This window comes from Fusarium sambucinum, chromosome I (genome assembly GCF_050947815.1).
Source record: "Fusarium sambucinum isolate potato_lamoka chromosome I, whole genome shotgun sequence".
Lineage (NCBI taxonomy): Eukaryota > Fungi > Ascomycota > Sordariomycetes > Hypocreales > Nectriaceae > Fusarium > Fusarium sambucinum.
The window spans coordinates 1,883,231-1,911,227 of record NC_139294.1 but is presented as its reverse complement, the minus strand read 5'-3'; the positions used below and the strand labels follow the sequence as shown (position 1 = coordinate 1,911,227).

The 27,997-nt window shown below is 49.4% G+C and overlaps 6 protein-coding genes across 6 annotated transcripts; 4 read left to right on the top strand and 2 right to left on the bottom strand.

Moving 5' to 3' along the window:
• Positions 1-681: 681 nt before the first annotated feature.
• FSST1_003359 (uncharacterized protein) lies at positions 682-6,500 on the top strand (the record flags this gene model as incomplete). Its single annotated transcript, XM_083229434.1, has 7 exons — positions 682-1,353; positions 1,407-1,493; positions 1,546-2,898; positions 2,966-4,077; positions 4,134-4,928; positions 4,983-5,230; positions 5,281-6,500. 7 exons carry the CDS (start codon positions 682-684, stop codon positions 6,498-6,500), a joined length of 5,487 nt encoding a protein of 1,828 aa, XP_083086789.1.
• Positions 6,501-6,762: 262 nt separating this feature from the next.
• On the bottom strand, positions 6,763-7,543 carry FSST1_003358 (uncharacterized protein; the record flags this gene model as incomplete). Its single annotated transcript, XM_083229432.1, has 2 exons — positions 6,763-7,284; positions 7,475-7,543. The coding sequence occupies 2 exons, from the start codon at positions 7,541-7,543 to the stop codon at positions 6,763-6,765; spliced, it is 591 nt and encodes a 196-aa protein (XP_083086788.1).
• A 920-nt stretch (positions 7,544-8,463) lies between these two features.
• On the bottom strand, positions 8,464-11,751 carry FSST1_003357 (3'-5' DNA helicase; the record flags this gene model as incomplete). Its single annotated transcript, XM_083229431.1, has 1 exon — positions 8,464-11,751. The coding sequence occupies one exon, from the start codon at positions 11,749-11,751 to the stop codon at positions 8,464-8,466; it is 3,288 nt and encodes a 1,095-aa protein (XP_083086787.1).
• Positions 11,752-12,323: 572 nt separating this feature from the next.
• FSST1_003356 (uncharacterized protein) lies at positions 12,324-14,496 on the top strand (the record flags this gene model as incomplete). Its single annotated transcript, XM_083229430.1, has 3 exons — positions 12,324-12,809; positions 12,971-14,398; positions 14,452-14,496. 3 exons carry the CDS (start codon positions 12,324-12,326, stop codon positions 14,494-14,496), a joined length of 1,959 nt encoding a protein of 652 aa, XP_083086786.1.
• A 4,097-nt stretch (positions 14,497-18,593) lies between these two features.
• On the top strand, positions 18,594-20,960 carry FSST1_003355 (uncharacterized protein; the record flags this gene model as incomplete). The annotated part of the gene is made up of 1 exon (XM_083229429.1): positions 18,594-20,960. The coding sequence occupies one exon, from the start codon at positions 18,594-18,596 to the stop codon at positions 20,958-20,960; it is 2,367 nt and encodes a 788-aa protein (XP_083086785.1).
• A 4,524-nt stretch (positions 20,961-25,484) lies between these two features.
• On the top strand, positions 25,485-27,525 carry FSST1_003354 (uncharacterized protein; the record flags this gene model as incomplete). The annotated part of the gene is made up of 2 exons (XM_083229428.1): positions 25,485-26,024; positions 26,095-27,525. The coding sequence occupies 2 exons, from the start codon at positions 25,485-25,487 to the stop codon at positions 27,523-27,525; spliced, it is 1,971 nt and encodes a 656-aa protein (XP_083086784.1).
• Positions 27,526-27,997: the final 472 nt, after the last annotated feature.

The following is a 27,997-nucleotide window of genomic DNA, read 5'->3' as shown; positions in this document are numbered from 1 at the left end:
GCTGGAAGCATAAGAGACGAAATAAGTCGGTCACTTTATGCTCCTTAGAATATAGTTCTTAGACTACTTATTTTTACACCCTAAGACTTGGGAGGCCGTTTTTTCTGCTACCCAGTAGCCAAGATCACGAGCTTTCGCGTGTTGGACCCTTGATGCTTTAGGCAGCATATACCCCTGTAAGTCACTAACACGCGCTAGGGGACGCGATCTATCTTGGCCTGCGGGGCTTCCAAAAATACTCGACTACAATGGTGATTAGAGACGGAATTAGTGCCCCAACGTATCTCACTTTCAACCATGTCTTAGTCGCTTTGTTTCTTTCACCCTAAATCTTAGAAGTCAAGTTTTCTTATTGCCTCTAGTCTTTGTTACTCGCCAACAGACGATCTACTTTATGGTAGTGGGGCAATAAGCTAGGTCTCGTTGTGGTGTTAGAACAGCTTCAGCTGTCAGCAATGCCGAATATTATTATATAAAGCTTCAAGAACTTCTTTCAAGGTGAATGTACTTGTAATATCTATCAATTCAACAATCACAGTTGTCTGGTTAAAGTCTTGAGTTCCTTCCCAAACTTGTGTGACACTCGACTCTTTTTGCCCCTCACCCGTCTCTCTACTTGCCTCTTACTTTTCTACAACTTTCATTGTCTTATTACTCTCACATTCCCCAAACATCGCAATCATGGCCAATCTCCCTGAGCTTCCCACTCCTCACTCGCAACTGGCCAAGTACATCTTTGATCACAAAGATACGCCAATCACCGAGATACTTGAGCCATACCGCAAGTATGAAGCCGAGTTGCGATCCGTCTATGCCCAGGATCGTCAGAACCCTCTTCTTGACGACCCTTACCTCAATGTGGTTCCGCTCTTTACAGAAGACACCAAGTTTATCACTACTCGAGGCAGAAACCTCGAGGCTGAGTCTGAAGAGGAAAAGTCCAAGTACATCATGGCCCTCCCTGATGAGAAACGTCGCCCTCATGACTCCCTCGCAACCGTTGCCGACCTGGCCGAGTTCCAAAAGAACTTCAACATCTTTTCAGAGTCATCTCTGACCGACCTGGACTGGTCAAACGTGGTAGCTGCTGGTTCTTCGGTTGTCAACTGTCTTCTCCCTGTCCCCAAAGAGTTTAATACAACCAAGCGTAAGCTTCGCGAGTACTACCATGAGAAGTTCTGCCCTGCTTCTGATGTCGACCTCTTTCTCTATGGGCTCACCCATGAGCAAGCCATCGAGAAGATCAAGAAAATCGAACGGGCTGTCAAGGATGCCCTGCTCAATGAGGTCACCGTGGTGAGGACCAAATACGCCATCACGATTGCTAGTCAATACCCCGTCCGACACATCCAGGTCAGTTCCTCTCGGACTTTCATACGCGCTACGGGTGCTAATGTCATTTTAAGATCGTTTTGCGTGTCTACAAATCGGTCAGCGAAATCCTTACTGGCTTTGACATCGATGCCGCCGGAGGAGCCTACAATGGTAGCCAGGTTTGCTTTCCTTTTACCCTCTTCACTCGCTCTTTTCGCTAAATAGTGTTAGGTCTATGTCACACCCAGAGCTCTTGGGAGTTTCATCACTCAGATCAACCATATCGATCTTACACGCCGTTCGCCCAGCTACGAAAACAGGCTCTCAAAGTACTCCAAGAGAGCATTCGAAATCTATTACCCTGACTTCTCGAGGGAGAAAGTTGACCCTACCATATTTGAGCGCAGTTTCCGGAGGACTCTAGGCCTGGCTCGTCTGCTCGTCCTGGAGAGGTTACCTACCACGACGGCTCGCGAGACCTATCTCGATAAGAGAAGGGAGGAGCGAGGTCGCCCCAGGGTCTATAGGCAACATCAAGTTCTCCATGGCAACATCAAAGACAGTCACGAGGACGAGGTTGCCGACTGGTTGTCCGAGGAGGATGTCAGTAACTATCATACTTTCACGGTTCCCTACGGACAACACTTCAACGCCAAGCGGATCGAGAAGCTCTGCTATACACGAGATCTACTTCTCAATGCAGAGTGGAACCAGCCCGACGAACGTAAAGTGTACCTGCATCGCCATCCTGCATTCTTTGGACGTGTTGAGGATGTTATTGAAGACTGCTGTGGCTGTTGTCCCGAACCTATTACCGAGGAGGAAAAGGAGGTCGCAGAGAGAGAGGGCGAGATATACATCAAAGGCAAAGTCTCTTTCCTGATCGACGATCCTGGCCGACAGCAAATCGGCTCCTTTAACCCCCTTACCGAGAATGATTGGACCGACATGGCGTACGTCGGAAACGTTACACGACTTTGCCAATCCATCGTCGATGGCGATTTCGAAGATGTGTCAAACTGGCTCGGCCAGGAAGGCTCCGATCCGAACAAGAGGGACTACACTGGCAGGACACCACTCCACCTTGCTGTCATGGCATCAACTCCCGAGGTCGTCAAGTGCCTTGTGGGCCATGGTGCTCGCCTCACTGCTCGCCTAGCAGACGGTAGGACTGCTCTTCATTTAGCTGCGTCACGGGGCGATTCATCAATGATTAAGATTCTGATGGAAAAGTCGATTGAGAATGAAGAAGCTGAAGAAGAGCGCCAGGACAAGAAGAAGTCCGTGCCTGACACCAAAGATGGCGACTCAGGGGAAAATGCTGGATCTGAGGCCAATGAAGACTCTGATGGAGAGCTCATTGATGGCGAAGCCACAGATGTGGATGCCGTATCTATGACTACAGGATCTTTTGTCAAGGTCAAAGAAGCCGGAGGCGACAATGACGAAGATCTGGTTCCCGACGAGTCGCAAGACGAACCCGATTTTTTCGACATTGACGCCCTGGCATGGGACCTCCAATGTTCTCCTCTGCATCTGGCAATTGCGGAGGGCCACGAGGATGCTGTTAGAACACTTTGCGATGTAAGTTTAATATAATCGCCATGCCTGTACTCACTTTTCATGGTTATCTTGCTAACACATTGCACAGTTTGGGTCTGACTCGATCATTCCTGTCAAGTCTCTCACGGACGGCGATGCTCAGGCGATCCTGACTTTGGTTCTAGCTTTGTCACTTCCTAACGACAAGGCCAAGTCGATGGCCAATCTTCTTTTGAAACTTGGTGCCACCTCTGCTCAGGCCGACTCTAGAGGGTGCAGTGCCTTTCATCGCTACGTCGAAGCTGGAGAAGAAGACCTCGTCGATACCCTTCTCGCCAACGATAAAACAGGTATCAAGGCAGCCATCAATCACATGATCACCAGCGGGAGCTACTGGAACTCAGAGGTCATCGCGCCTCTCAGTACCGCTATTGAGAACGGCGATGTCGCCTTGGTCCTGAAGCTACTGGCCGCTGGCGCTAAATCCGAAATCGACTTCGATACTTGGCTCAAGTCCGCTAAAGTTTCTAATATGAGCGGTCGCCTAGGAGACTTGGAGAGGAATCAGCAAATGTACAGTGAGAGTACAGAGCAGCCGTTGATTATGGCTATTCGATTAGGCAACACTGATATAGCAATCAAGCTAATCGAGAACGGCGCTGATCCCAACCCACTGGATATTGCAACTCAGGAATTAATCTTCAACGAGTACCGACGGGACTACAACAAGGGGCGTTCAGCTCTAGACTTGGTTCGGTCCTCGCTGAAGCAATTGCGAGGTTACAGAGGCGAGAAGCAAGGGCCAGTTGAACCAAAAGAGACGCCAGGCTTGGATGACTTCCTGAAACGTCACATTGAGGGCACATATTCCCATTTTCTTGTTTCATGCGAAGTTGAAGAGCATCGATACAACTTCGTCGAAGGAAAAAAGAAGTACGAAAAGGAGGTCAAGAAGAATCGAGAACCTAAGGGAGTGTCTGAGAAGCGGGAGGCAATCAAGGAGCTTGTTACTGGCTTTGAGGCTGTAGAAGAAGCTCTTATAATTCGAGGTGCCAAGCCCTTTACAGAGCTGCGTCCTGATATCAAGACAAATGGCAGAGACGATTCAAGCCGAAGCAGCAGAAGGTCAGACGACAAGGACCCGAAACCTTTTGAGTATCGCTTCTCTTTCAACAACGACCGCGATATGACCGAAAGGAGAAGAGATGGTTATATTGAACTGTAAGTACACATACCTGATGGTCCGTCGAGTAGTGAATTTTACTAACTGATTACAGGATGGAAGCGGCCTGGACTGGAGATCTTGACAAGATCAAGAAACTCTCACTTCAAGCATGGGGCCCAGAACAGGACCAGGCACCACTGAAGATCGCCGTTTGGGATAACAAGGGCAACACCCCCTTCTCTATTGCCGTACTTCGAGGACATTACGACGTGGCCAAAGCCTTGCTTGAGATTGCAAAAGCACAGTGGTCTCCACCCAAGAAGGACAAGGTCCGATTCAGAATGGACACCGGCGATGATGATGATGATGAGGAATACAGTGAAGATTCTGACGATTCTGATGGTTCTCAGAACGGCGAACCACGAATCGTATCTGAGAAGGTGCAACAACAGTTCACTATTGACAATATTGGCCATGTTGACTTGAACGTTGAGTCTCACACCAAGCCTCTACAAGTCATATGCCAGTCAGTGCCAACCGATTGGTCAGTCAAGAACGAGAGGCTCTTCTATCATTGGATCAACACCAGCCTGTTTACTCACATGTTATGTGTTGACAACATGACCGGGCTCAAGTTTCTCTTGGACTTGGCGCAGCACTATTCGAGCCAGAAATTCGAAGGCGACAACGGAGAGGACGGAGAGGACGATGATTCGCCAACAGGCTTTGTTTTCCCACAAGACGGCTTCAGGTACGCTGTCGATCATGGCAAAACAAAAATGCTTGCCTTGATTATCAAACAGACAGGCGCAGGCATTCCACTCGATCACCTTGTCAAGAAGAGCGGCGTGGAGTTGAACCGAAGACCACGTTATTACCAGGGACTGACTGTGTATGGAAGAAAGAGGTATGGATCTAAGGCATTTCCTATTTTGCAAATTTGACACTAACAAACATACAGGAAGGATTGGGCCACTGCTGGACGTGGCATGGTTACCAGAAGCAGCGGTCCAAGGACACCGCCTCTTCTTTATGCCGCTCTTGCTGGTAACCTCGACAGCGTTGAATTTTTCCTGGGAGATGCTCCGCATAGGTTATACGGCGAGTTTGCTAAATCCAAGGCCTCTAAGGAGGACTATCGATTCAAGCACTTGAAGGAGAGCCCTGGTGGTTTTGACCGTGCGATCTCAAAGTGGCTCGGAGCTGACAGTAAGTATTCTGACATGTTGTCCTGTACAAGACACTAACGATTATTCCAGATGAGCTTGTGATCCATTGCGCGGTCTTGGCTAATCCTGGCGAAAATTCAAGCGAGGTACTCGAGTTCCTCACCGAGACATTCCCAGTTGCAATTGAGAAGAAGAACACCGAAGGTGACACACCTCTTATGGTGGCTTGTCGTCTTGGACGAATCGACGCTGTCAAGATCTTGTTATCAGCCAACGCCGACCAATCTGCTCGCAACCAGAAGGGCGAGAACATTCTACACGCGGCGCTCGCCTGTAATCCCAAGGATTACCAGCTTCGCGAACTTTTGGACCTCATTGATACCGACCTTCGAAGCCATCTTTTCCTGCAGAAGAAGAACCTAGCCGAGAACGGAACCACGCCTCTGCATGCATGGGTTTCACAAGCCTCGGGGGTTCAACCCGACAATGCCAACTCCTACCACCGCCGTTATTATGGGTATAGAGGGGCATACGATGGCAAGGAGCAGGAAATGATCCGGATGCTCAATCTCCTTCTCGAATACTCCAAGGGCGACGAACTGGAGATGCTCAACGGAGCAGGCGATACGTGTCTTCACACTGCAATCATGATGGACATGATCGCCCTGACTCAGGCCTTGATAAAATTCAGGCCAAGCCTGGTTTACCGCGAGAATGCCGTTGGTCGAACTCCGGCTGAGCTGGCCCACGACCGGCTCACTAGTCAGAAGTTCGAGATGCCTGGGTACCCTGGTCGAAGCCGAAAGGATGGTGTCAGGGATGCTCTAGTAGATGACCCCAAGAATTTCATCCGTGAGGTTGAAATTGAGGCCCATACTCCAGAGCAGAGGAAGGAGTTTCTTGAGACTCTCGGGCTCAGCGACAATTACAAGGCGAACGAAGTCTCGTTGATTCGGACCGCTATGGGTATCAAAAAGCAGCATTCAAACAAGAGTCTCGATAACAAGACTATTGGGGGGACCTTGTGGGATCTCTGTCGCACGGCGATGCAGAAGTACCCTGGGAAACGCCGATTGGTAACTTTGAACGAGGCCAACGATGTTGCCAAGAGACTGGGCGAGAAGTACTCAGCATCGAGATATTTCAGTGTCCAGGCTCGAGTTGAGGATGGAGAGGAGGATCCAGAAGAGAATGAGAACACAACTGTTGACTTTGCAGTTCAGCAAATGAATTCCTGTCTGTCCTGGGCTTGGCCTGTCAACAAGCAGCCTGGAGAAGAGAGCGGTTCCTCAAGCGATAGTGATGCGTAAAGCTGCCTTCCTGGACTATTTCAACATGTTTAAGATAGTTAAATCAGATTGTTTGTTATCGAAAGAACTATGACTAAGAATTCGAGTTACTTATTTAAGGACTTTGGCTGGCAAAGTATACTATTAGGTCAAATTGCTTTATTAAATAGTATTGATCGGAGATGGTCCTAAATGCTAGGTATATCGCCCGCCCTTATGTTTGAAATATTTATCAATTTATGTAAACAGAAACAAAGTCGCAATTTAGAACTGTATGTCCTTCTTATGAAACGTAGACAACAGACTGGGATGCGCCATCGCCCCAAATACCGACCACTGCCATAGCGAAGCCCAGGGCCGAGATAGCGGTTCGGGCAAGGTAGCTTCGTGTAAGCCCCTCGACCTCAGCTCGTACTTCCTCGCCGTTAATGTCTTCGATATCTTCATCACTGGCGGGTTCACTGTGAGCATCGCCCAGGACTTCGTAGCTAGCCTCCATCTTAGCACGCGAAGACTTTCGAGGTGCCGATGAAGCAGCACGTCGAGGAGCAGGTGTGAGAATTAGCATGGGGGCGACAGATGATAGGGTGGCGAGGAGAGCTGTGTAGAGAAGGTAGGGATGGCGAGATGAGCGGGGAGCGAGGAAAAAGCTGATGAGGAACGGCGCAGAAGCGAGAGACGTGAGGGCCAGAACGGGTGTCTTGAGGGTCGCAGTCAGGGTGGAAAGACCGTGAGAGGCAGAAGCTGAGGAAGGAAGTCGGAGAAGAGCAGGGAGAGCGAGAGAAGAGACGGAGTATGAGACGCCCTGGAAGCAAGAGTTAGCGATACTGATGGGTTGTATATGGCAATACATGATAAGTCATCTTTCAACAATGTCCTTCTTTAAGCCCCAAGAATGAGTATAATTGGAGGTTCCGCAAGTATTTTTATAATATGGCCCAATAATATTACTTGATACTCAAGTCGAAAAAGTCGAAGATGGAACGTTGACATACCGTCAGCAAGCCGAGCGAGACGGTGCCCACAAACTTGAGGAGCGAAACGCTCGTTCCTGTTGCAGTCATGGCGATTGATTTCCGTATCAAACACGAATTATGATTGTCTTATTCTCCTGATGATGATCCAAAAAGAAGAATAGTTATTTCAAAGAGGGGGAAGAGCGGGAATGGAGTGATAAGTTGGGATGCGGGCGAAGATCGGGTAGTGACGTTGAGATATCGAGCTTGCCATTTGTGGCTTGAAAGATGAGGGGCTCCTTGTGGCGGTGATACACAGCGTCTGGCGCTTGCGCGTCTAGAGCCAACAAGTGGATCACTGTGTCGCTTAAAGTTACTAATATGTGATCCACTACAGAACAGAAAACTGCAGTTCGTGATTTTTTCTTCTCTTTCTTTCATCTTCAACAAGACGCGATACTAAACAACAGCAACAAATCGCCCGCGTTGAACCCCCTTTCCCGTAAGTTCTCAAAAATCTCTTGTCTTGGTATACCGCACGAATCTCGCATGATGAGTTCATTGTTTTCAACCCTCCATAATCTTATAGGAAGAGCCGTCTGAGACTGCCTCTGGCACATGTACCCGCTAGCTAAGCTCCTGACAAGACGTTCTACCTTTGTCCCTGCTGTGCACCACTTTCGGGTGTGCTTGCACGCGGGGATGATACTGAGCTGGCGGTCAGTGAGCCTGGCGGGTGCGTCGGAGGTGGTGGTGCTTATAAAATGGGTTTCTGATGTTTCGAGATGTTGTCACTTTGTTTTGTCTGGTTATCTTCTATAACAAGTTAGCTGACCAACCACAACAGGAATCTATACAATCAATGTTGAGAATTCAGGCAAGGGTTATAATATAAGTTGTAACTGTCGATATCTTCGTCATGATTCGTCCCTTCATACATAATTAAGTCTACATATTAATGTACCACTGTTTGCTTGTGCCTTGATATTACACCCGTAGCTCGTGACCATTCAACCACCGACCTGATCCTACAAATCGCTGTCACTATCATCAACGACGTTTCGTCGTCCACGCACTGTTCGATTTGCTCGCACATCGTCGTCGTCCGACAGCTCGACTGCTGTCTGGCTTGGTTTGTCAAGCATGCGGCCCAGATCTGGCAAATCCTCGCTCTCTTGTGTTGCTGAGAACATGGTAGGCACAAAGAAAGGTTTTCCAGCGTTGTCATCTGCACCCTTAACAGTAGGTGATGAAGCAAACGGAGACGTGCATGTTAGAGACATCGGGTCCTTCATGCTCGACACTGGATGATTATCGGAAACGACAAAGTCCAAAAGATCTTCACCATCGTCCGAGCCATCCGTTTCCAACAGGTCGCTATCGCGATCACAGTCATCGCCAACCTCGTCGATATTGATACCACCAGTCTTCTGCTTAGCCTTGCGTTTGCCTTTGCTTTTGGCGCCAGGTTTTGATCGTCCACAGGCCTTGGGTAGAGTTTCCTCCTCCTCCTCTTCTTCTTCATCCTCGTCCTCCTCCTCTTCATCTTCGCCCGAGCCTTCGTCTACCGTGGAACCAAGAGCAAACGTCCGGGGCGCTGCATCTGGCGACAGCTTCCTTCTCTTTGCTCGAGGTTGCGCTTTTGGTGGCGCTTTTCGAGTTTGCTTCTTTTTGGCAGCCGCTGTTACTTTTGCCGGTTTTTTTCGCGAAATTGTTGCTTCGCCGTCAGATCCCGAATCTGTTTCTGGGTCAGATCCAGCAAACGCACGAACAGGAATATCTAAGTAATTGCTTGTATCTTCATCACGACATGGTAGGACAAGGCTTTCTTTCTCGTTCCCCATCTTGTTCCACATCTTGACAAAGCGCTTGGTGCGAGTCCCATGTTTAAGCTTTGCAACCGGCCGCAGCTGTCTTTGTAGCTCTGGATACGCTGTCATATCAGGCATGTCCGTTTCCTCAATTACGCTATGATTGAAAGGTAGGTCACGATACGCCCGGTTGAGCTCCTTAAGCTCCTCGTCACTCAGCAGCACCTTGGTGAGTTCAGGCACTGTGGAGAGGTCATCGAGTTCCGGGTTACGCTTGGACTTGGTTGGCTTTGTTCTGCCACCGACTTTCAGCATACTGGCCACACTTTGGAAACCAGTCTCCACGCCATCCGGCATATGGAATTTCTTTGGTGGTTTCTTCTTCCCTGCTGGCGCTCGCCGCTTCTTTGGCTCTGGCAACGACGGGTCTTGTGTGTTTTCGACAGGAATTTCGATACGTCGCATGTCCACCTCCGGTCGAAATTCCCTAGGGACGATTCGTGTGGACAAATCGAATCGGAAGTTGAACCGACTTCCTTCACAGATCAAGCTCTGCATCTTCTCGTAGTTGTCTTTAGATCTAGCAAACTGGTCTTCCTCCTTGCCTCGCATGAGGAGTAGCACAATTTTTCCCTCTTGTTTTCGGCCGGTACGTCCCATTCGTTGAAGCATTCGAATTGGTGACGCTGAAGAGTCGTAGCACACGATAAGGTCCACTTGTCCAATATCCAATCCTTCTTCGCCGATGGACGTCGCGACAAGAACATTGAACTCGCCATCTTTAAACCTGTCAATGGCTTCGATTTGCTGTGCTTGCTTCATGCCTTCTCCTCGCTTGCTATCGGCTTGACCAACAAAGACACTGGCTTTGATGAGAGGCCGATGCTTGTTGAGCATGCGTACGATGTCCTCTGCAGAGTCCCGGTATTCGCTGAAAACAATCACCCGGGTCGCAGGATTTGCAGCATTGTCCATGAAGTGATTTAACACAGTATCCGCCAGGGCTGCAAGTTTGGGGTGGCCTACAAAACCGTCGGTGCGAAGCCATTTGGAAATTTTATCCATCATTTCTTGGAAGTTGGAGTCCTGGACGAGCTGGCGCTTGTATTTGGATCCTTTCTCTCCTTTCCCTTCCTGCTCGCTACGCAAGTCGACAAGGTTATCGTAGAAAGGTTTTATACCATGAAAATTGAGCAACTTTATAGAATGTGCGATGCTTGTGAGAACGGTGAAAACAGCTCGCATCATATGTTGGACGCCTTGGTTGGCGTGTCGACCTCGAGAGGCAAACCATTCTTTCTGGGCTTGCATTAAACCAAATGTCGTCATAGCCATAGGGCTTCGTCCGAACCAGATGTTTTGCGAACTCAACTTATCGGTCATTGGTTTCAGAGCTTTCGTGAAAAGCTCACTGACCAGTACCATTTCGTCGGATGGGTCGAGAACAACCTGTTCAATACTTCTTGAGTGAACATATTGACGAATGTCTATAGAGTCTTCGGTACGAATTTCACAATGTGAGATACCCAGATTGTCGATTACTTCTTGCACCGTTTCAACTTTGGATCCGGGCGTAGCAGTCAGTGCCAGTACTCGAAAACTCTTGGAGAATCGTCGGATGAGCTTTGTGACCTTGGCATATGCGTACTCTCCCGTCGCGCGATGTGCCTCATCGATGACTAGCAACACAATAGACTTGGGGTCTGCATAGCCATGAGAAATATCGTTCAGCAAAGTCTGAGGGGTCATGAAGAAGACTCGACGAGACGCCCACTCATCAACACGGAGTACCGGAGGAATTTCACCGGTCAATAATGTCGTTTCCGACCGAGGGATACCAGCAATGCCGTAGCAAGCAGTAACCTGCTGTGCCACAAGAGGCTTTGTTGGAGCGACAAATACAATCTTGGCATTTTTGGTCCACCGGTAAAAGTTGAGCATGACACTTGCTGCAATGAATGTTTTTCCAAGACCAGTTGGCAATGCTACCAAGGTATTGTTGAATAAGCTATTCTTGACGATGCTGAACTGGTAGTCCCGGGTCTTGCCCAGGTTCGTTGGAAACACCCATGTCTTCATAGCTTCATTATCAACTTCATGATGGGTTGGTTCTTCCCGAGGGAGGTCTGCACGAAACACCCTTGCAGAGGCCGGCTGTGGTGGCCGGGGAGCGTCGTTTGCCACAGATCCGCCGAAAAGAGTCGTCTGACGCCAATTGCCAGAACTTATCCTGTTCAATCCTGTCCTGGGAGTAGCTCCTACTGGTATTGCTGCAGGCGCTATTGGTCGCGAATGGTTTTGCTCTGGTGATGAGAATGCATCTGATGGGAGATCTTCCAATTCCAAAGCCGCCACAGTTGCAGAGGCTCTCTGATTACTGGGCTGACCCACCACAGTCTGTAAAGATGCTGCAGTACTTTGGCCATTCATGGAAGAAGAGACCTGGTCGAGGGCTGTCAAAAAGTCTTCATCTGCAATGTCATCGTCAAATTCGTCGCTATCCATGATGACAAGATATGCTGCGATGCACCAAGTATTCTGCTTATTTCTTATCGTATTCTGAATCGAAGTCTCATAACATGTTCAGTTGCTCACAAATAATTGCGAGACCCTTGCTTGTGGTGGTGGTTCAGTGACAAAGAAATGACAGACGTTAGCAGCTGGCGTACCTTGGTAGCAGGTAAGCTTCCAAAGGAAGGGACGCGTTGTAGTTTCCAGACCGCGCCACTGAAACACGCGATGTCACGTGGTATGACGGATCAAACTTCTGGTCGAAGGTCACATTCAGGTAGGCAGTGGACCTACAAGCTTGGGCTTTCTCGAACAAAGAGCTGCCTGGGCATATCTCTTCTTTCATCATAAAACTCACGAGATCGCTGCAAGACTACAACTACAAAGCTTGCTTGCGCCTCTTTGTACTACTCTATTAAAAAAAAAATCACTACAAAACCACCGCGCTGCTTTTGCCACAAAAGTCAGCTGCTTCTACCACCAAAAACCACCTGCGCTGCTTCTACCAAAAAAAAACCCAACCACAAAATAAACCACTGCTGCTCGCCCTGCCCTCTGACGCCACGATGGCACCTCGAGGTCGTCAGAATACCACCGGGCGCGAGGCGCGAAACACCACTCGCACATCACGAGGCGGAATCTCTAAGCGCAAGGCTGGTCGCGTTGATGGCGACGGCGATATGGATATGGACAATGCCGGTCGGCGTGCCAAGAAAACCCCTACCACCGCCGCCAAATCCACTCCTACTCGCTCTAGTGCCCGCACTTCAACGCGTGGAGGTCCTTCCAAGAAGGCCCAAAATGTTATCGAAGCACTTACCAATGGCACTGCTGGATCCCTCGCCTCTCGTGTTTCGAACGTTGGTTCTGGCAGGACTCCCAAAACCCGGTCCCGAGACATGACAGGCCTGACGCTGCTGCGAGTCGGCGGTTTGAAGGAAAGCAAAGCAGCCAACAATTCTGGGGGCGGCGTCAACGATCTTCTTGGTTTCATGGAGCGGAAGGCCGGATCATTTCGAACAAATTCAAAGCGAAAGGTCGCAATCAAAAAGGTATGTATTGTCATTGACAAGGCTTCAGGTGCGGAATATTCGACTCGGCTATGCGAGACTCGGAGAGTTATGTATCGATCTGAAATTGATATCTGCTATATAATTATACACCCCCGCACCCGTGCTAACCATAACCAACAACGCCTGCTAACTCGGTGTAGCACCATCCCGTTGGTGATTACGTCTACGTAGGCGCGACTGAGGAGGATGCTGAGGAGCTGATTAAGCTCAACTCTTTTACGTTTGCTGGCGCACCTTTGGAGGTCATCAAGGTTGATGAGATTCCGGCCAGAGGTGCGGTGGTGGAGTCCAAGGAGACTACGGAGCTTCGTGGTAGGCTTCGAGAAATTCTCAGTTCAAGGTATGTCGGTGACAACAAGCTCCTCAGGTTGGACGCCCTGGCTTCCGACGCAGAGCTTGTCGCTCTTGGCATGTTCGAGAACCGTGACCGAGCTCTCAAGACGTTCAAGGGGCTTATGGCGGTATGTGAGAGTCTCTTCAAGAGTTCTAAGGAAAAGCAAGAAGCGATCGAAAGCATCAGCCTGGCAAGCAACAACATTGATGATGTGGAACAAGTCGAGATCATCGCCACGACTTTTCCTCACCTCAAAAACCTTGACATGAGTGGTAACCAGGTGGCTTCCATGCAAGCGCTCCAGCCATGGAAAGGAAAATTCAAGTTCCTCGAAACATTGTTCATGACAGGCAATCCCATCGAAACTGCTGACCCAAATTATCTGGCAACCCTTCTGGAATGGTTCCCCAAACTACAAAACGTCAACGGCAATCAACTCCGTACACCCGAACAGATTGCTGCGCAGGAGGCGGCCATGTGGCCTACCCCTATCCCCCAAAACGGGCCCGATTTCCGAGACGTTGCCAATGTTGGTGAAAACTTTCTCTTGGAGTTCTTTGCTTCATATGATAGCGACCGACCCGGCCTCGCATCTAGATTGTACGATGAGGAAAGTCGATTCTCCATTTCTATTGACACCCGAGCTGCCCCGGATCCTGCAGCGGCGCCCCCCATTTCATGGTCATCTTACATCAAGCTCTCCCGCAATCTGACCAAAATCACCAACCCTAATGCCCGTGTCCAACGACTTTTCAAGGGTGCTGCCAGTATCCAAGATGCCTGGAAAACCCTCCCTCTTACACGTCACCCCAACATCAAAGAGGAACTCACCAAATACATCATGGACTGCCATCCCTTGCAGGGACTGATCGACCCCAGTGGCCAGAGCACCGGCGGCGTTGATGGCTTAATCATCGCTGTTCATGGTGAATTTGATGAGCAAGACCCCAGCACCAATATTGCGGGAAAGCGCAGTTTCTCCCGAACATTCGTCCTTGGGCCTGGAAAACCGGGACAGATGATTCGGGTCGTCAGCGACATGCTCTCGCTGCGAACGTACAGTCTGCTCCCGAATGTGTTTGTGGCATCTGCCCCAGCACCTGCAGACCAACATCAGGTCATGATCATCGAACTCTGTAAGCAAACGGGCATGACAGCCCAGTACTCTGAGATGTGCCTTGCCCAAGTCAACTGGGAATTCGACAAGGCTTTGTTTATGTTTAATGAGAAGAAGGTATGTATTTTAACCCTCCAGAAGACGATGAATGTGGACTAAACGTACTCCAGCCACAACTCCCAGCTGAGGCTTTCGCTACAGCCGGTGTGCCATAGATTGGTGTGTGGTAATGGGGCCATGGGAGCCATGGGAGGCAGCGATGAATTGGAACATTGGAGTTTACGGTTTACACAGATTACAAGGGGCCACAGGGGCCGCAGGGGATCGGTTGTTTATTCTATAATGAGGTGTTGTCCAAAATGAATTAAGCGCACCATGATTGAGACCATGCAGATGCTTTTAACCCAACATTATCTCGTACTAAACGCCAGTCTCCGTTAGTTTATTGTGAAGATGTGTAATGCACCTACATATACTAGAATCTCTGCCTCGGTGTGATTGTTTCAAATGCCATTTTGGTGCGTTTTGCCCACAGTGGTATCTTATGCTGGCCTGCATATACCTGTCTACCTAGTACCAAGGAAGTAGTCATAGTTGTCAGGTGAATATACCCGTACGGAATCTCAAAGGTTGATCCATAGTTTGGTAGCTGCCTATTTAGATCTAAGCCGCGCGGAGTATAGACGGACTTTCGCCGGTAACATTCCGCATCAAGTTTGCAACCTTGAATTGTATCCCAGGTATTAACACACACCAAGACTTGAGCATCAAGTTGGAAGCAAAGGCGTATTCGATATTGAACAAATCTATTTGGTATAGGGTAGGGACGATGCCATCGTTCTGGGCGCTAAAATACGTCTTGGCAACTGGTGATGGTGCCTGATCTGATGAGGTCATGCTCTCGGTTCATTTCGCTTGCCGCCGTTGACTGCCTATTATGTAGTTGCTCTGATTGCCGGTCTGGATCACCTCCACTTCGAAGATATCCGACTCATCTTCTAAAGTGACGATCTGCTTTTCACACAACGAACAAGCAAGCCAACAGGCCACACTAGAGTGCCCATGTAATTACTCGCGAGTCACTCACGACTTCTAGCGCGCAGACTAAGAAAATCTTCCGGTGATGGTGCTAAAAGCTGCATATCAGCATCAGCCTCCCATGATAGTGAAGAACATACTAAGGCTTTTACAACAAGGGACATGCCCGCAATGACGGACACTGGATGAATTGTTAGTTACCAAGAGTATAGCTACGTACATGTTACTCCCCTGTACCGATAGCACATCTACACAGACTAACATGAATAACCCAATGGCCTGGTAGTGGCTGGCCTGGTAGTGGCTGGCCTGTCATCTGGCCTTTTGGCAGATTTTGGTACGGGCTATCAAGAAACAACCAATGCAAGGCACTGGCTGTTAGTGCGCACAACAGACGTAATTAGTCTTGAGACTGGTCTAAGATGGAATTTCGGCTAGTGACAAGCAGTTCCATCCCTTCAAAGTGAACGGACAAGGCGCGATCACGATGCCGCAAGGTTTTGGCACGAGGCGGGAGAAACCATCGTCATCACCGTTGAAAATACGATAAGGATCGACAAGGGAGAACAGAGAATTTCCCCGCCGATTCTTCAACATCCCATGAAGATAATCAATTCGGCACACAAGACAAGAAACTCCTACGCGGCTCTGGCAAGGGTCTTTCCGAAGCGAATGTCAGGCGAGAGCGAACTCGCCTCAGGAAGTCGAGAAGGGCAGGTACGTAAATCATAAGAACACAGCTTATGAATCTTGGCTGTTAGCTTGTACCTATCAGGGATGCTCAGGTTTGGCGTGCAACGGTGCGTTTCATATCTTAGCTGGTGGATTTAACCACAGGCCCCAGCCTAATGATTGGTTATCATGGTTGGTGGGATACTGAGTCGGAGCACGTCTTTTTAATCATAGACGGTATCCAATCACCAGGGAATTTCCACAATACAACCAGTGGTCAAGTCTTTGACAGTTGCATTGGGCAATCCAAGTTACTTCTCCCAATTTCACTTCCTCGGCCAAACCAGCATTATTGACCGTGGATGGATATGTAGCAGTGGGCAACAAAAGCACGGGGATGCCCGATATTAATACGACGAGACTTCTATTGTATGAGTACTGTAGCGACTGTTTGCTATGCTGCGGAGAATATGTAACAAGGAGAAGAAAAGCGAGTTAGGCGAGAGAAATATAGACCAGAACCCTGGAGGATCGGGAGTTAAATGGGTGACATATGGGACACTTAATGCTACGTAGCTGGCCAGGCTAGGCTGAAAATATGCAATCTTGCAGAATATTGTTCATACATTTGTTGACAATGCGTAGCATTTCTGGCCCTGGGTGTTTTGCATTTTTGTTTCTAATAGCACTCGTATTATATCGTGTAATCCTTGAACTGGGTGATGGGTCAATTGGAAAAAACGAGAACTCATGCGTAAAAAATGGGCTCTCGTATCTTCCTTTCTTCTTCGCGTAAATTGTGTTTATATGCCGTGATTAGTGTAGTATGCAGGGCGGGCGCTGTACGATAGGAAAGAAATCCTAAGGTGAGAGGTGAGATAATTCATGCCTGTCGTATGTATCTAGGTAGGTAGGTTGCATTGGAGAATTTAATAGTAAAATGACCGTGCCGGTAATACTCACAAGGAGAAAACCAATGGAACATAATGCATCATCCATATTACCCTGTGTTTACCATTCAGCTCATTATAACAGAACTTCCATCTACTAGTTATAACTAGAAAAAAGTGACAACTTCCTGGGATTGGAGTGGTTGCCCCTAATGATAATATCAGATGGGCCTGTGGATCGGTGGACCGCGTACCGCTTTTAGAACAGGCAATCCGAACCCGTCGGGTCCATCCAATGGATGTACCCCTGATTCGAACACTGCAGTTGCGTTTGCTGTGCTGGAGCTGTAATAAGAATTCGCCATTCTGTGCCTCAGGGCCCTGGAAGGACGATTCATGCCACCAATGGTTAGGTTTCATTGCACTAGTGGTCACCAGGACCCCTGCAGCTGGGCGTCACAAAGCGTTTGGCAAAGTGCAGTTATCAACCAATCAGAGACAATAACCCCTGGACGGGAAGCCCAGCCTTTGGCCCAGAGAAGGAGTGACCCGCCGTACCTGCGTTTGCTGGATGCCCGGCGTATGGATTGTCGCTGACTGCTGGGCAATGCTAGGCTGCCCGTCCATTCTGCTCTGGTCTCAACTCCGCCACAGTCAAAGCTCACGATAATCACATCCAGCTACTGCGCGTGTCGACTCGTACGCAGACCAAAAGGCTTGAAAAGTGCTCCTAGCTCCCACCGTAATATGCTATTGAGCCCTGACCATATTGTCTTTGCTGGTGTGCTGCGGTGCGGCGTGCTCAGTGGCTGTTTGCAGGACCAAGAGCACCAACGCCCCTGCTCTTTTCCGTCGCTGAAGCCCGTCTTGGTTGTCTCTGAGACTCCGCCTTCGACCAGGATCCCCCGGTCTTGATAATCCCCTGCCAGTTCATGTCACACGTCTCGTCTCCCCAATTCTGTCTCGTCTCTCTTTTCTCTTGGGTCATCTGCTCTAATTATCATCTATCTCCTCTGCTCCGTTTTGCTTTTCAAGCGCTTGTTTCTGCCACACCCATTCCAGGCCTCGCAAAAACCGTCTGGCACGAGAACGTCGAGGTTCATTACCAATCGTTCCATTTCCTCCCTTTTACTTATCGCGCGAAAGTACACGCTCGATTTGCATTCCCTCCACCTCCTTTGGGCATACCGAACAAGCGCACGGCAAAATCGACCCCCTCCGATCCGAACTTCGTCTCTCGCCTTTCTTCGACGACATCAACATCAACCTTTTGGAGAGTCTAAGCGATTTCGTTGTGTCGACAGCTTCTTTTTACCACCCACCACTCGCACCTGTGGTGCTGAGCTTTCAGCCACCGTTCCACTCATTTCGACAATATCTACTCATCTTGCTGCATCCGGCCAGCTCTCCCCAGATCTCGGATTCATCGAATCGTCGTCACACCCGCTAGCTTCAACTCTGTCTGGTTGCGACTGACCTTGTTCGTTCATTATTTCCGAGACGGCTTCTATTCAATTAACCACGCGCGGTCTTGCCTGGACGTGGTTTAGTTTCTTGTTCATCATCCCGGTTGAACTTGACTTTCTTTCTTACAGTTTCTTGCTGGCTTGTGCCTTGACACGAACTACACTTGACGACTTTTCGAACCCGCCATGCCATCGGAAACCTATTGATTATTTTAAGATTGATTTCGTTCCGAACTTTTCGCCACGATGAGTTTGCCTGAGCCACCGTCCTCAGTGGACAATGGCTGCTCTGTCGTTCACGACAACACTCTCTATGTTTTTACGCCGACGGCCTTTATGGCTCTGCCCCTGGAAGAAGACGCAGAATGGGAGGAACTAGAAATGGGACAACAGGTTACTGGAGGAGTATGTGTTGGTACCGAAGCTGAGCTGTTTGTGGTCGGAGGCAACGGCGGCCCTGCTGAGTACAATGGTCTCCAAAAGTTCATTTTCGCGGACAAGAAATGGGAGACCATCGCTACCGACAACACAGCCTTTCGAAACCTGCAATACCATGGTGCCGCTTACATAAAAAACGCTAATCGAATCGTCGTTGCGGGTGGTACCCAAGACGGCAGAGAAGCACCTTCACAAAACACATATTACATCGACCTTGCAAATGCGATGAATATCATGTCTGCGGCTGGCGCTCCTCCGGTTGTCAGCCCTGTTGTTATTCCGTGGTCTGACGATGCAGCCTGTATATTGTGGGACAAGGAAGTCAGAACGTTCGCTTCAGGTGGATGGGTCAACAACGGTGTCACTCTGGCAGAGGCTCTTCCACCTTCCAGCAAAGCCCTGGTTTTGGCAGGAGATGACGGTTCTAAGAGCCTCTATGTTTTCGATCTCGTAGCAAACCCCAATATGGTCCATCGCTACGCTGTTTGGGGGGCTGACGATCAAGGTATTCAAGGGGCAGTTGACGCGAATGCGAAGCGTGACCTCTCTTTGAACGACTGGCCCGACTACAACTCCACACTGGCTCCTACGATCACACGTGCTCAAGGACAATACTCGATTGCTCAAGATTCAAATGGCAGGGTTGTCTTTGTCGGCGGCAATGCTGATGAACCCCTCGCCTTTTTCGATATGAAGGACAACTCATGGCTCAATGCCGCCGACGTCGTTGGTGATCAGAAGATTCTTTCAGCAGAATCTTCTACAGCGACCACGAAGACTAAGACCAGCTCTACCAGAACATCCTCATCTGATTCATCCACCAAGGCGAAGTCTGTCACCTCGGACGCATCGTCTACATTTGCCACATCCACTGCTTCAGCATCCGAAACTGAGAGTCTGTTTGCCTCGGAGACAATCTCCGAGTCCAGCTCCGCTACTGGCACTGACGCTGCGTCTATCGCTGGTGGAAGCAGCGACGGTGACTCTGGCCTCAGCTCTAACGCTATCTTGGGTATAACTCTTGGCACGATCCTAGGTTTTCTCGCTCTGCTCGTTGTCATCCTTTTGCTCCTACGTCGCCGCAAGAAGGCACAGCAACAACCCTCGCCTGAAAGGGCACAGCCTAAGAATGGCTTTGCTTCTGACAAGAAAGATCCTATGGGTCTTGGCGGCGCTCCTGTATCGCCTTTCCGTGGCCATCAGCCCAACATGTCACAAGAGTCGTTCTCGTCTATGACAATCTTGATGGGTGGTGCTGGCAAGAACAGCAAACCTGCTGCCCCCCGTGAAGTGCGCAACCTCGCCGACGAGAAGGAAATGGGATTCGGTGGTGCTAGCCCTGCCTCGCCTCACTTCCGTAACCACGTGTCAACCATGTCCCAAGATTCCCAGTCATCCATGGCGATCTTGATGGGTCGTGCCGGCAACGGCCACAATGGTAATTCTGCTGGTGTCGATCAAACACAATTCAAGTCTACTATCGGCAAGCCAATCCTACAAGAGCCGCAGTACCCAACCGTGCAAGGACAGGACGCAAAGGGAGTTGCCTTCGACCCCAACGTCGTCGAGCCCCGATCACGTAACGGTCCCCTTGAAACCCAAGACGGGCTACGAAGAAGCTCTGGCTGGAACCGCTACTGGTCCGGTGGCAGCGCTCTTCAAATTCTCGGCTTCGGTGGACCTCCTAAGCGGAACACTGTCAGCTCAGATACCGAATCGCACTACTCTGAACAGCCAGGCTTCCGAAACCCCCGTGTCACACAGGACTCTGCTACTGTCCCTCCTCTTAATTTCGAGTTTCGTCCTGAAATGAACCGGGTTAACTCCGGAAGCCCCGTCGTCTCCGAGTACAGCAAGAACATTCCCTTCAGGGATGGTGTTGCTGGTAAAATCGAAAGACCAATCTCAAAGGTATCGTCCTCCGGCTATTCCAGCGGCATTCCCGAAAGCATCAATGAGACCTGGGATCCCGAGTCCAAGGACAAGCCATGGGGCACCGACAGGGCGACGAGCAGCATTTACAATCCTAGCTTCTACTTCGGACAGCCACTCTCTCCCAGAGTTCCTCAGCCTCAATCCCCCACATCTGGAGTAAGCACTCAGCCTCAGCTTGCGATGGCATCACAGTCGAATGACATGAGTTGGCTCAACCTTGGTGACCGGGCTCGCCAGTAAAGCTCGCAGTCTTGATGAACTGATGAAGTCGTTTGAGTCTTGCATGTTTATCGCGAGCCACTGAGATACCCCGTTCTGCATTGGCGCATATTCCTTCCCCCCCTCTGAAAGCGGACAACTGGCTTCAGTACAAAGCGACCGCCTATAAGCGCATATTCTGCTCTTTAACCCTCATTCAACCTTTACTATTCAGTGCAAGTACATAATGGCACGCGCACTTGATCGCACTCCCTACCCCTCTCAGGCCTAGAGTCTATTGGACACACTATTTTCTTTTCTCCTTTTTGATAAAGCACCGCATGAACCCGTGCCGGCGTGTCCTCGCCGGCCTAATATGTCTCATACCTATTTTTCTTTTTCTTTTCTTTAGCCTGCTTTCGTCTTATTTGTACATTCTAGACGTTGACCCGGGATTGGTCATTATTTCCCACCTTTTCTGTCGATCATCGTCGTCGTTGTTGTTATGATACCACCATCTCCTGATGTATGTAATTGGCTAGTGTAGCAAAAAAGGGAACCTCGATGGATGATCAAGATGTTGATGGAGATGTTAGACGGAGAATAAAAGAGCTGACAGAGCGTCGTGATGGGGAAGGGGACGTGGTTGCTGGTCGAGGTTGAGCGACGGCAGCCAGTTTTGTTGTGTCTATGTGTGGAGGTCAAGGGAAGCCAGAAGAAGCAGTGGTTGCGAAGCTGGAACTTCCCGCAATAAAACGATATGAACAATTACCTCTGATTTCTTGATGTGACGTGGCATAAGTACTGGCAGATGCCAAGTTAAATAGTGAAGTAAGATGAAGAGAGTGAGAGATGCTTCAGTTGAGCAGCCGTTTCTCTTATAACAGCTGCGCTTCTATATGTGAGACCGATCAGAGCTGATCGGATTATATTGTTCTGTTTCATGTTTATCATTCAGTAGTTATTTCAAGATCGGTCCTGTCTCTATGTGAGACCAGTCTATACTCAGCCGCATGACACCCAGGAATAACTCATTTAATTAATCGCAAACCCTTCAGTAAGGAATGATCCTGCAGCCACAAACGCCTCTCTTATATCCGGGCCATGAGTGGTGGGTGTGAAGATCTGTACACCACAGCCAGCATCAGAGTTTCGACAAGCGACGGGCCGAGCCTTTTCTTTACCTTGGCAGTACGTGCTCTTACTGGGGGAGTTTATGTTAGATATTGATTCTAAATGTGACTGTATATGAGTTACGAATTGGCAAAAAACAGGTGTTACTTGTCTTTTATACAACTACGAAGGTAGTTCTCAAGGGAAATATGTCACGCTCAATACAGAACACAACTCCACCTGATCTTCCCTGGCTTGCAGAATAAACTCTGTCAGCAAATGCAGAATTATTCCAGAAGAGGCGAACGGATTTGTTCTATAAATTCCTAGCGGTACGTATATATCTAGGTGCTGAATTGACACCAGCAACTGCCAGAGCCTCAACTCCAGGTTTCTGTGGGGGTCTAAGGGAGCGGCACATAACTCGGTGAACGATTTGAGTAACCAGGCTCGTGATGAACATGTGAAAAAACGACCTGCTGTTACTGTCAGGTTGTTATGACAGATCAGAACTATGGTCATGGTAACTGAACTAATCAATGGCTCGATTCTTGCATGTCTGTATATCTCCCTTCGGCTGACAGAAACCATGTTTAGACATATCGTCAGGGCCGTATTAGCACATGCTATGAGCTACGTATTAGATGTTTCTCTGACAAAGTACACGTTTGAAATTTGCAAACACATACTCAGAGGATCCGACTGCCCTGCCAGACTTTACCCAAGCCTGCAAGAGCTGTGAGTGTTGGTGGGGAGGGGAGTGAGCCCCGATGCAAGCCCAACTGCCTGCAATAACCGGCCATTTTGCCCGTCGATATATCCCAAGGGGCTAACCTAGGATGATGGCGTTTTCAGGGTCCTTCAGGTAACCTGGTCTGGTCTAGCTAGGTAGCAATAATCAAGCAGCGGTTGGTTTTTGAGTTTGAGAGATTTTTTCAGCTGAGCCATGATACGTTAGCAACGGGGAGCCTATTAGTTACAATGGAGCTATTATGGGTTGAGAAAACACGACGGTCGTGACCTAGTACTGGAAGAATTTTGAGTGACCGAATCCTGAACCAAACTGCACATACAAGTATTCCATTCATGTGAGTGAGCTCTCATACGACAGAATACGCAATTAATACATTAAGCCAGAATTACCCGCAAGTTTCTCCGTACGGAAGAGGTTGCCGGTGGTAGAAGGGTAACCCTAGTCAACGGACAACCGTAGTCTGATTGGGATGGAATAATCCGGAGACGAGTTGGAGCTCAACAGTACACGGGTGAAGGGGAATGGAGATGGGGGATGGGGGATTAAGAGGAGAATGGAGGAGTCCAGTCCAGTCCAGGTCCACTCGAGCAGTAAATTCGACGTGGTGCTCTCTGTGTTCACATGTTTACTAGTTTAGTGGTCAGCGTTATTAAGCCGGATACATTCCGAGGCAGCTCCGATAAATCCAAAGAAAAGAATTTGAACAGAGCTTATGAGGTCAAATGTGGTGTTTTGAGACTTGGGTCGTAGTTCATGTGGTCAGCTTTAAAAGAAGTCTTCAAACCCATCAAACAATACTCGGTAATAGGTAATAACACTACCACTGAAAGAGCCACTACAAAAAAAGCCAAGATTTCATCGGTCACCAAAACGGGGGCTCAAACAGACAGAGAAACATCAATAACGGGCTCAGACACCTCCATTTGCAAGGGCCCCTGGGCAGCAGCACGGCCAAATTCCAATTCTGGTAGGCGAGTCAGAGCTAGAGCTGCGAGGTTTACAAGGCTCTGATCTTGGAGACTGAGGTCCATCCTGTGAGAGGCTAATGACGAGTTGATGTTAGACCATCATCCATGGCTTGGCTTAAGCCCACCATTAAGAAATGCCCGTCAGAGACCACCATCAGAAGCCTGAAGAATCTCGGGACAAGGGACACAGGGACAGCATCCCACGCGGCCCTGCAGCCACAATTTAGTCAGTTCAAGTCAGCTGGATTAGATGAATGAAAATGAGAATGTGTGTGTGTGTGTGTGTGAAATCCCAAGGTCATGCTCTATAGAAAGTACGGTCAGCTAGTTAGTTCCTGTAAATTCTGGACAAAAGAACCCCCGCGTGAGCCAAACTCGTGCAAGTCAAGTCGCAACGGAGGATACGGCTTGTGAACCTCAGCCATCTATCCCTGCCACGAATTGCAGTAAAGTGACTTTCTCCACCGTTCCCCCCCGACAAGCTCCCTCAAAGTCCCTCGATTCAATTGGCAGAATCGTAGCTGACAATGTTCTGCATCCATTGCTTTAGTTTATCCTCCGTGAGTGTGATGGAAGATGGAGCGTAATAGAGAGTGGGCTTCCTGCTTCGCAAAGTACCAGTACTTTCATGGATCCCTGCTCCCTAATAACTCACTCAATGGATTTCTGTGGTTGAGCTCTGGCCAATAAAAACTAGATGGTAGTAGAAAAAGAGTTAGGATTTGGCTTTAGCTCTAACTCACTCACCTCCAGGTCCTCCCCAGCCTGGCTCCAGCTTGCAGCGGGTACAGGGCAGAGGACGCCTGAAGGTGGCCCAACTGCTCCCCACCAACAGTTGGCTAGAAGCCCCCACCCTCGCTTGTCATCCCCCCCCACTCTGGCGACAAAAAGTCTCTCTACATTCAGACTTTCCCTTCAGTTCTCAGATTGAAAACGTTGGAGAGCGGGTTGAAGTTGCAGTTGCCTGCCCAGCGTTAGCTAGGCCCCCCATAGGTTACCTTAGGTAGGTAGTACGGATAGATTGCCACTAACTGACATAGCGAACCAACCAACCACCTTTGGACTCTTCACTTTTGAACTTGATTCTCAATTTGACTCTACTCAACTCGAGTCGAGTCTCTTTCGGTAGAGGACTTCCGTTGAGTCGAGTCTTGTTCGCGCTTGGGCTTGCGGCTTCTTTTGCCGCTTTTTTCTTTCTTTTTCCTACTTCTGCATCTGTATCTGCATCTACATCTGCACCTGTGTGTTGCATCACAAACCACTGACGACGGCCTTCTTTCTCCCTTGACGCTCCTCACTCTCAGCTGCCCCTCTGGTCCAACTACTTTCTGCATCGTCGCAGCGTTCACAGCCTCTGCGGTACTCATTCCGCTTTATTTCATCGCAGGCTTTTCCCAGCCCGTTATTTTTGCCGCGATATTTCTGCTGTCTTTATCTGTATCACCGCCGATCAACCGGTCAAGCTCCTCTTGTGTCCGACTGGAGCGCATCTTGATCCTAAATCTCGCCCGTTTTTATTCTGTGATACTTGTCAACTTCGAGACTTTTTTCCCTCCATCACTACCTACCTATTTTGGAGTCAGATCCTCCGCTTTGGTGCTGCTTCCACGACCTGGTTTTCTTGTCTTGCGCAGCCTTCGTCTGGCTCGCCCACTACTACTCAACCCCCTCTCGTCCGCCTAATTCGATAAACTCAATTGTACCACATCGGCGCCCGCCGTCACTTCAGCCATGATGAGTTCGACGACATGGAACGGGCAAGACCAAACAATGACCTCGGGCGGTGATGATGATTTCCACCAGTTTCTCGATATGAGCAATATGGGAAGCCTGGGCGATGCCATGCACTTCGACTTTCAATCTTTCCCAGATGGTTCCGCCCAGGGACTAATGAGTCAATCGCGCGATGCTCCCGACACAATAATGACCGATTGTGACAACCCAGGCCTGATGGCCACAGCCGGCGCAGTGCCAATGTCAACGTCGACTACTCAACCAACGATCCCGGCTCATATGATGACGCCTGCAAGTGACCCCATTTCCAACATCGATGCCCAGATCCAGTATCTTCAGCAGCAAAAGTTTCATCAGCAGCAGCGCCAAATGCAGGAGCAACAAGCGGCTTTCTTTCACAACCACAACCACTCTGTACCACCAACGCCGCAAAGTCTTGAGATGCCCAACAACGCACAATTCTACTCCCAAGCCGAGCAAATGCCAGCATCAGGCGCTTACGATAGAGGCTACCACCAGCGCATGAAGGAACAAGATGTAAGGAATCACTACTGCCCCTCTCATGACGATCTGTAATCTGGAGAACTCGAGGCTAACTTGCATTCAGATGGCTTTCACACCTCTTGTCTCCCCGGCAGTGACTCCTCTGGATCCCAACTTTTCTATGGACAGCGGCTACGCTATTCCCAACGCCTACTTCAGCCCTCTGACATCGCCAGCTCTTCATGCACAGAACGACCCCTCGACAATCTACGACCCACGCCACACAAACACAAACAACTCGCCAATCGACCATGCGGACCTTGACAGATCGGCTGTTCCCGTCACGTCTGTCTTGGACTTGCCCAAGAAGCCTGCCAGGAAGAAGGCCGCAACGAAGACGAGGGCAAAGGCTAGCATTCGAAGCTCTCCCATTGTGAAACCTCAACGTCGGAAAGTGGGACCCAGTCCTGCGATTGTGTCACAGGTACTCAACGAGTTCGAAGAGATGAACGGCTCTTTTTTCCCTACGTCCGCAACCTCTACTGAGACCTCAGCTGAGGAATACTCATCAGTGTCCCCTGAAGCGCTTTCCGAAATGCCTCCGCCTCCAATTCCCAACAGGAGATCGACCAGCAAATCGCCATACATTCAAGCACAGTCAAGCAGCCAACAAACACCTGTCCCGGGTCCTGTGGACTTAAATCCTGCCCCAGCTACACCTGCTTCGCTTATGAAGCTGCCTGCATCTAGGGCAAACAAGCATGCTGCCGGGCACCAAGAACCTATTGTTTCTGACCACATCGAATCACTAGAGCTACCCGAGTCGGTATCAAGCAAGACTATGACCCCCGTTATCTCACGGTCCTCAGTCCAGTCCCCAGTTGTGGAACCCGCTCCTGGCAAGGCGTCCGGCTTCCAACCTCTGCCATCCCCGGCATTCCCTCGACGACAATCGGGAAGCGCTTCTGCAACCGCGAGCCCTCAGCTAGTCCCCGGATCGACAGGCCCGTCTGCGCGGAAAACTCCTCAACTTGCACCTCGGTCAAGCAGGAAGAGGTCTACAGGCTCTGTTCACGTTTCGCCTGCTCTGCTACCGAGAATCTCCCCCAGCATCAAACCCTTGCTTCCTGGTACGCCTGGAATGACGCCGGCGGAGAGTGCTGCTTCACAACTGCTGATGTCAAAGTCTAACTACCAAAACATCCTGGAGGGCAACAAGGTGCCGGGTGTGTCATATCCAAGCGAACTCTCGACCAACCTTACATCAAAGCGAACATCACACAAGATTGCAGAACAAGGGCGCCGCAACCGAATCAACTCAGCACTGCAGGTCATGGCTGGACTGTTGCCTGGAGGCGATAAGGCAGACATCATAGACGAAGGCGATAAGAAGGACGGAAAGCAAGCGAATGCACAGAACAGCAAAGCCAGTGTTGTGGAGAATGCCATCGTGCATATGAAGGGCTTGGAGAAAGAGAACGGGGACCTGAAGAAGGAGGTTGAAGAACTAAAAAAGCAATTGGAGGGTTTACAAGGGTCAACGGAGGAAAAGTAATAGCAAGAGATGGAAATGTGGTTGGTTTATGAAAGGTACATAAGCACTGTACAGATGGGGACCCCGGGCAATAATAAGATAGGTCCAGTTCGCGAGGGGTCGGCAGTCTGCATTATATCCTCAACGGTGGCAGCGATGTTTTGTTTTTGGCGTTTTGTCCGAGGTTGATAGGGCGGCTAGGCGGGACATTAGACAAGCGCCTCTAGGCGTAGACTGGCTATTTGTAGAGAATCATTTACACGATGTAGCCAGGGACATGATTGGATGATTTGGTAAACGAAAGGTTAACGGTTTCACATGAATCGTGGAGCATAGATATACCAGGGTTGAATATAATAGTCAAATCAGTCAAACCAAGTATTAATAACGAGCAAGGCACAGTCAGTGAGACATGGATGTGAGATACCAGGTTTGAGAAATAAGATCCGAGAAGCGAACAAGTGATGTGTGGTGGAGAGAAGGGAAGAGACGA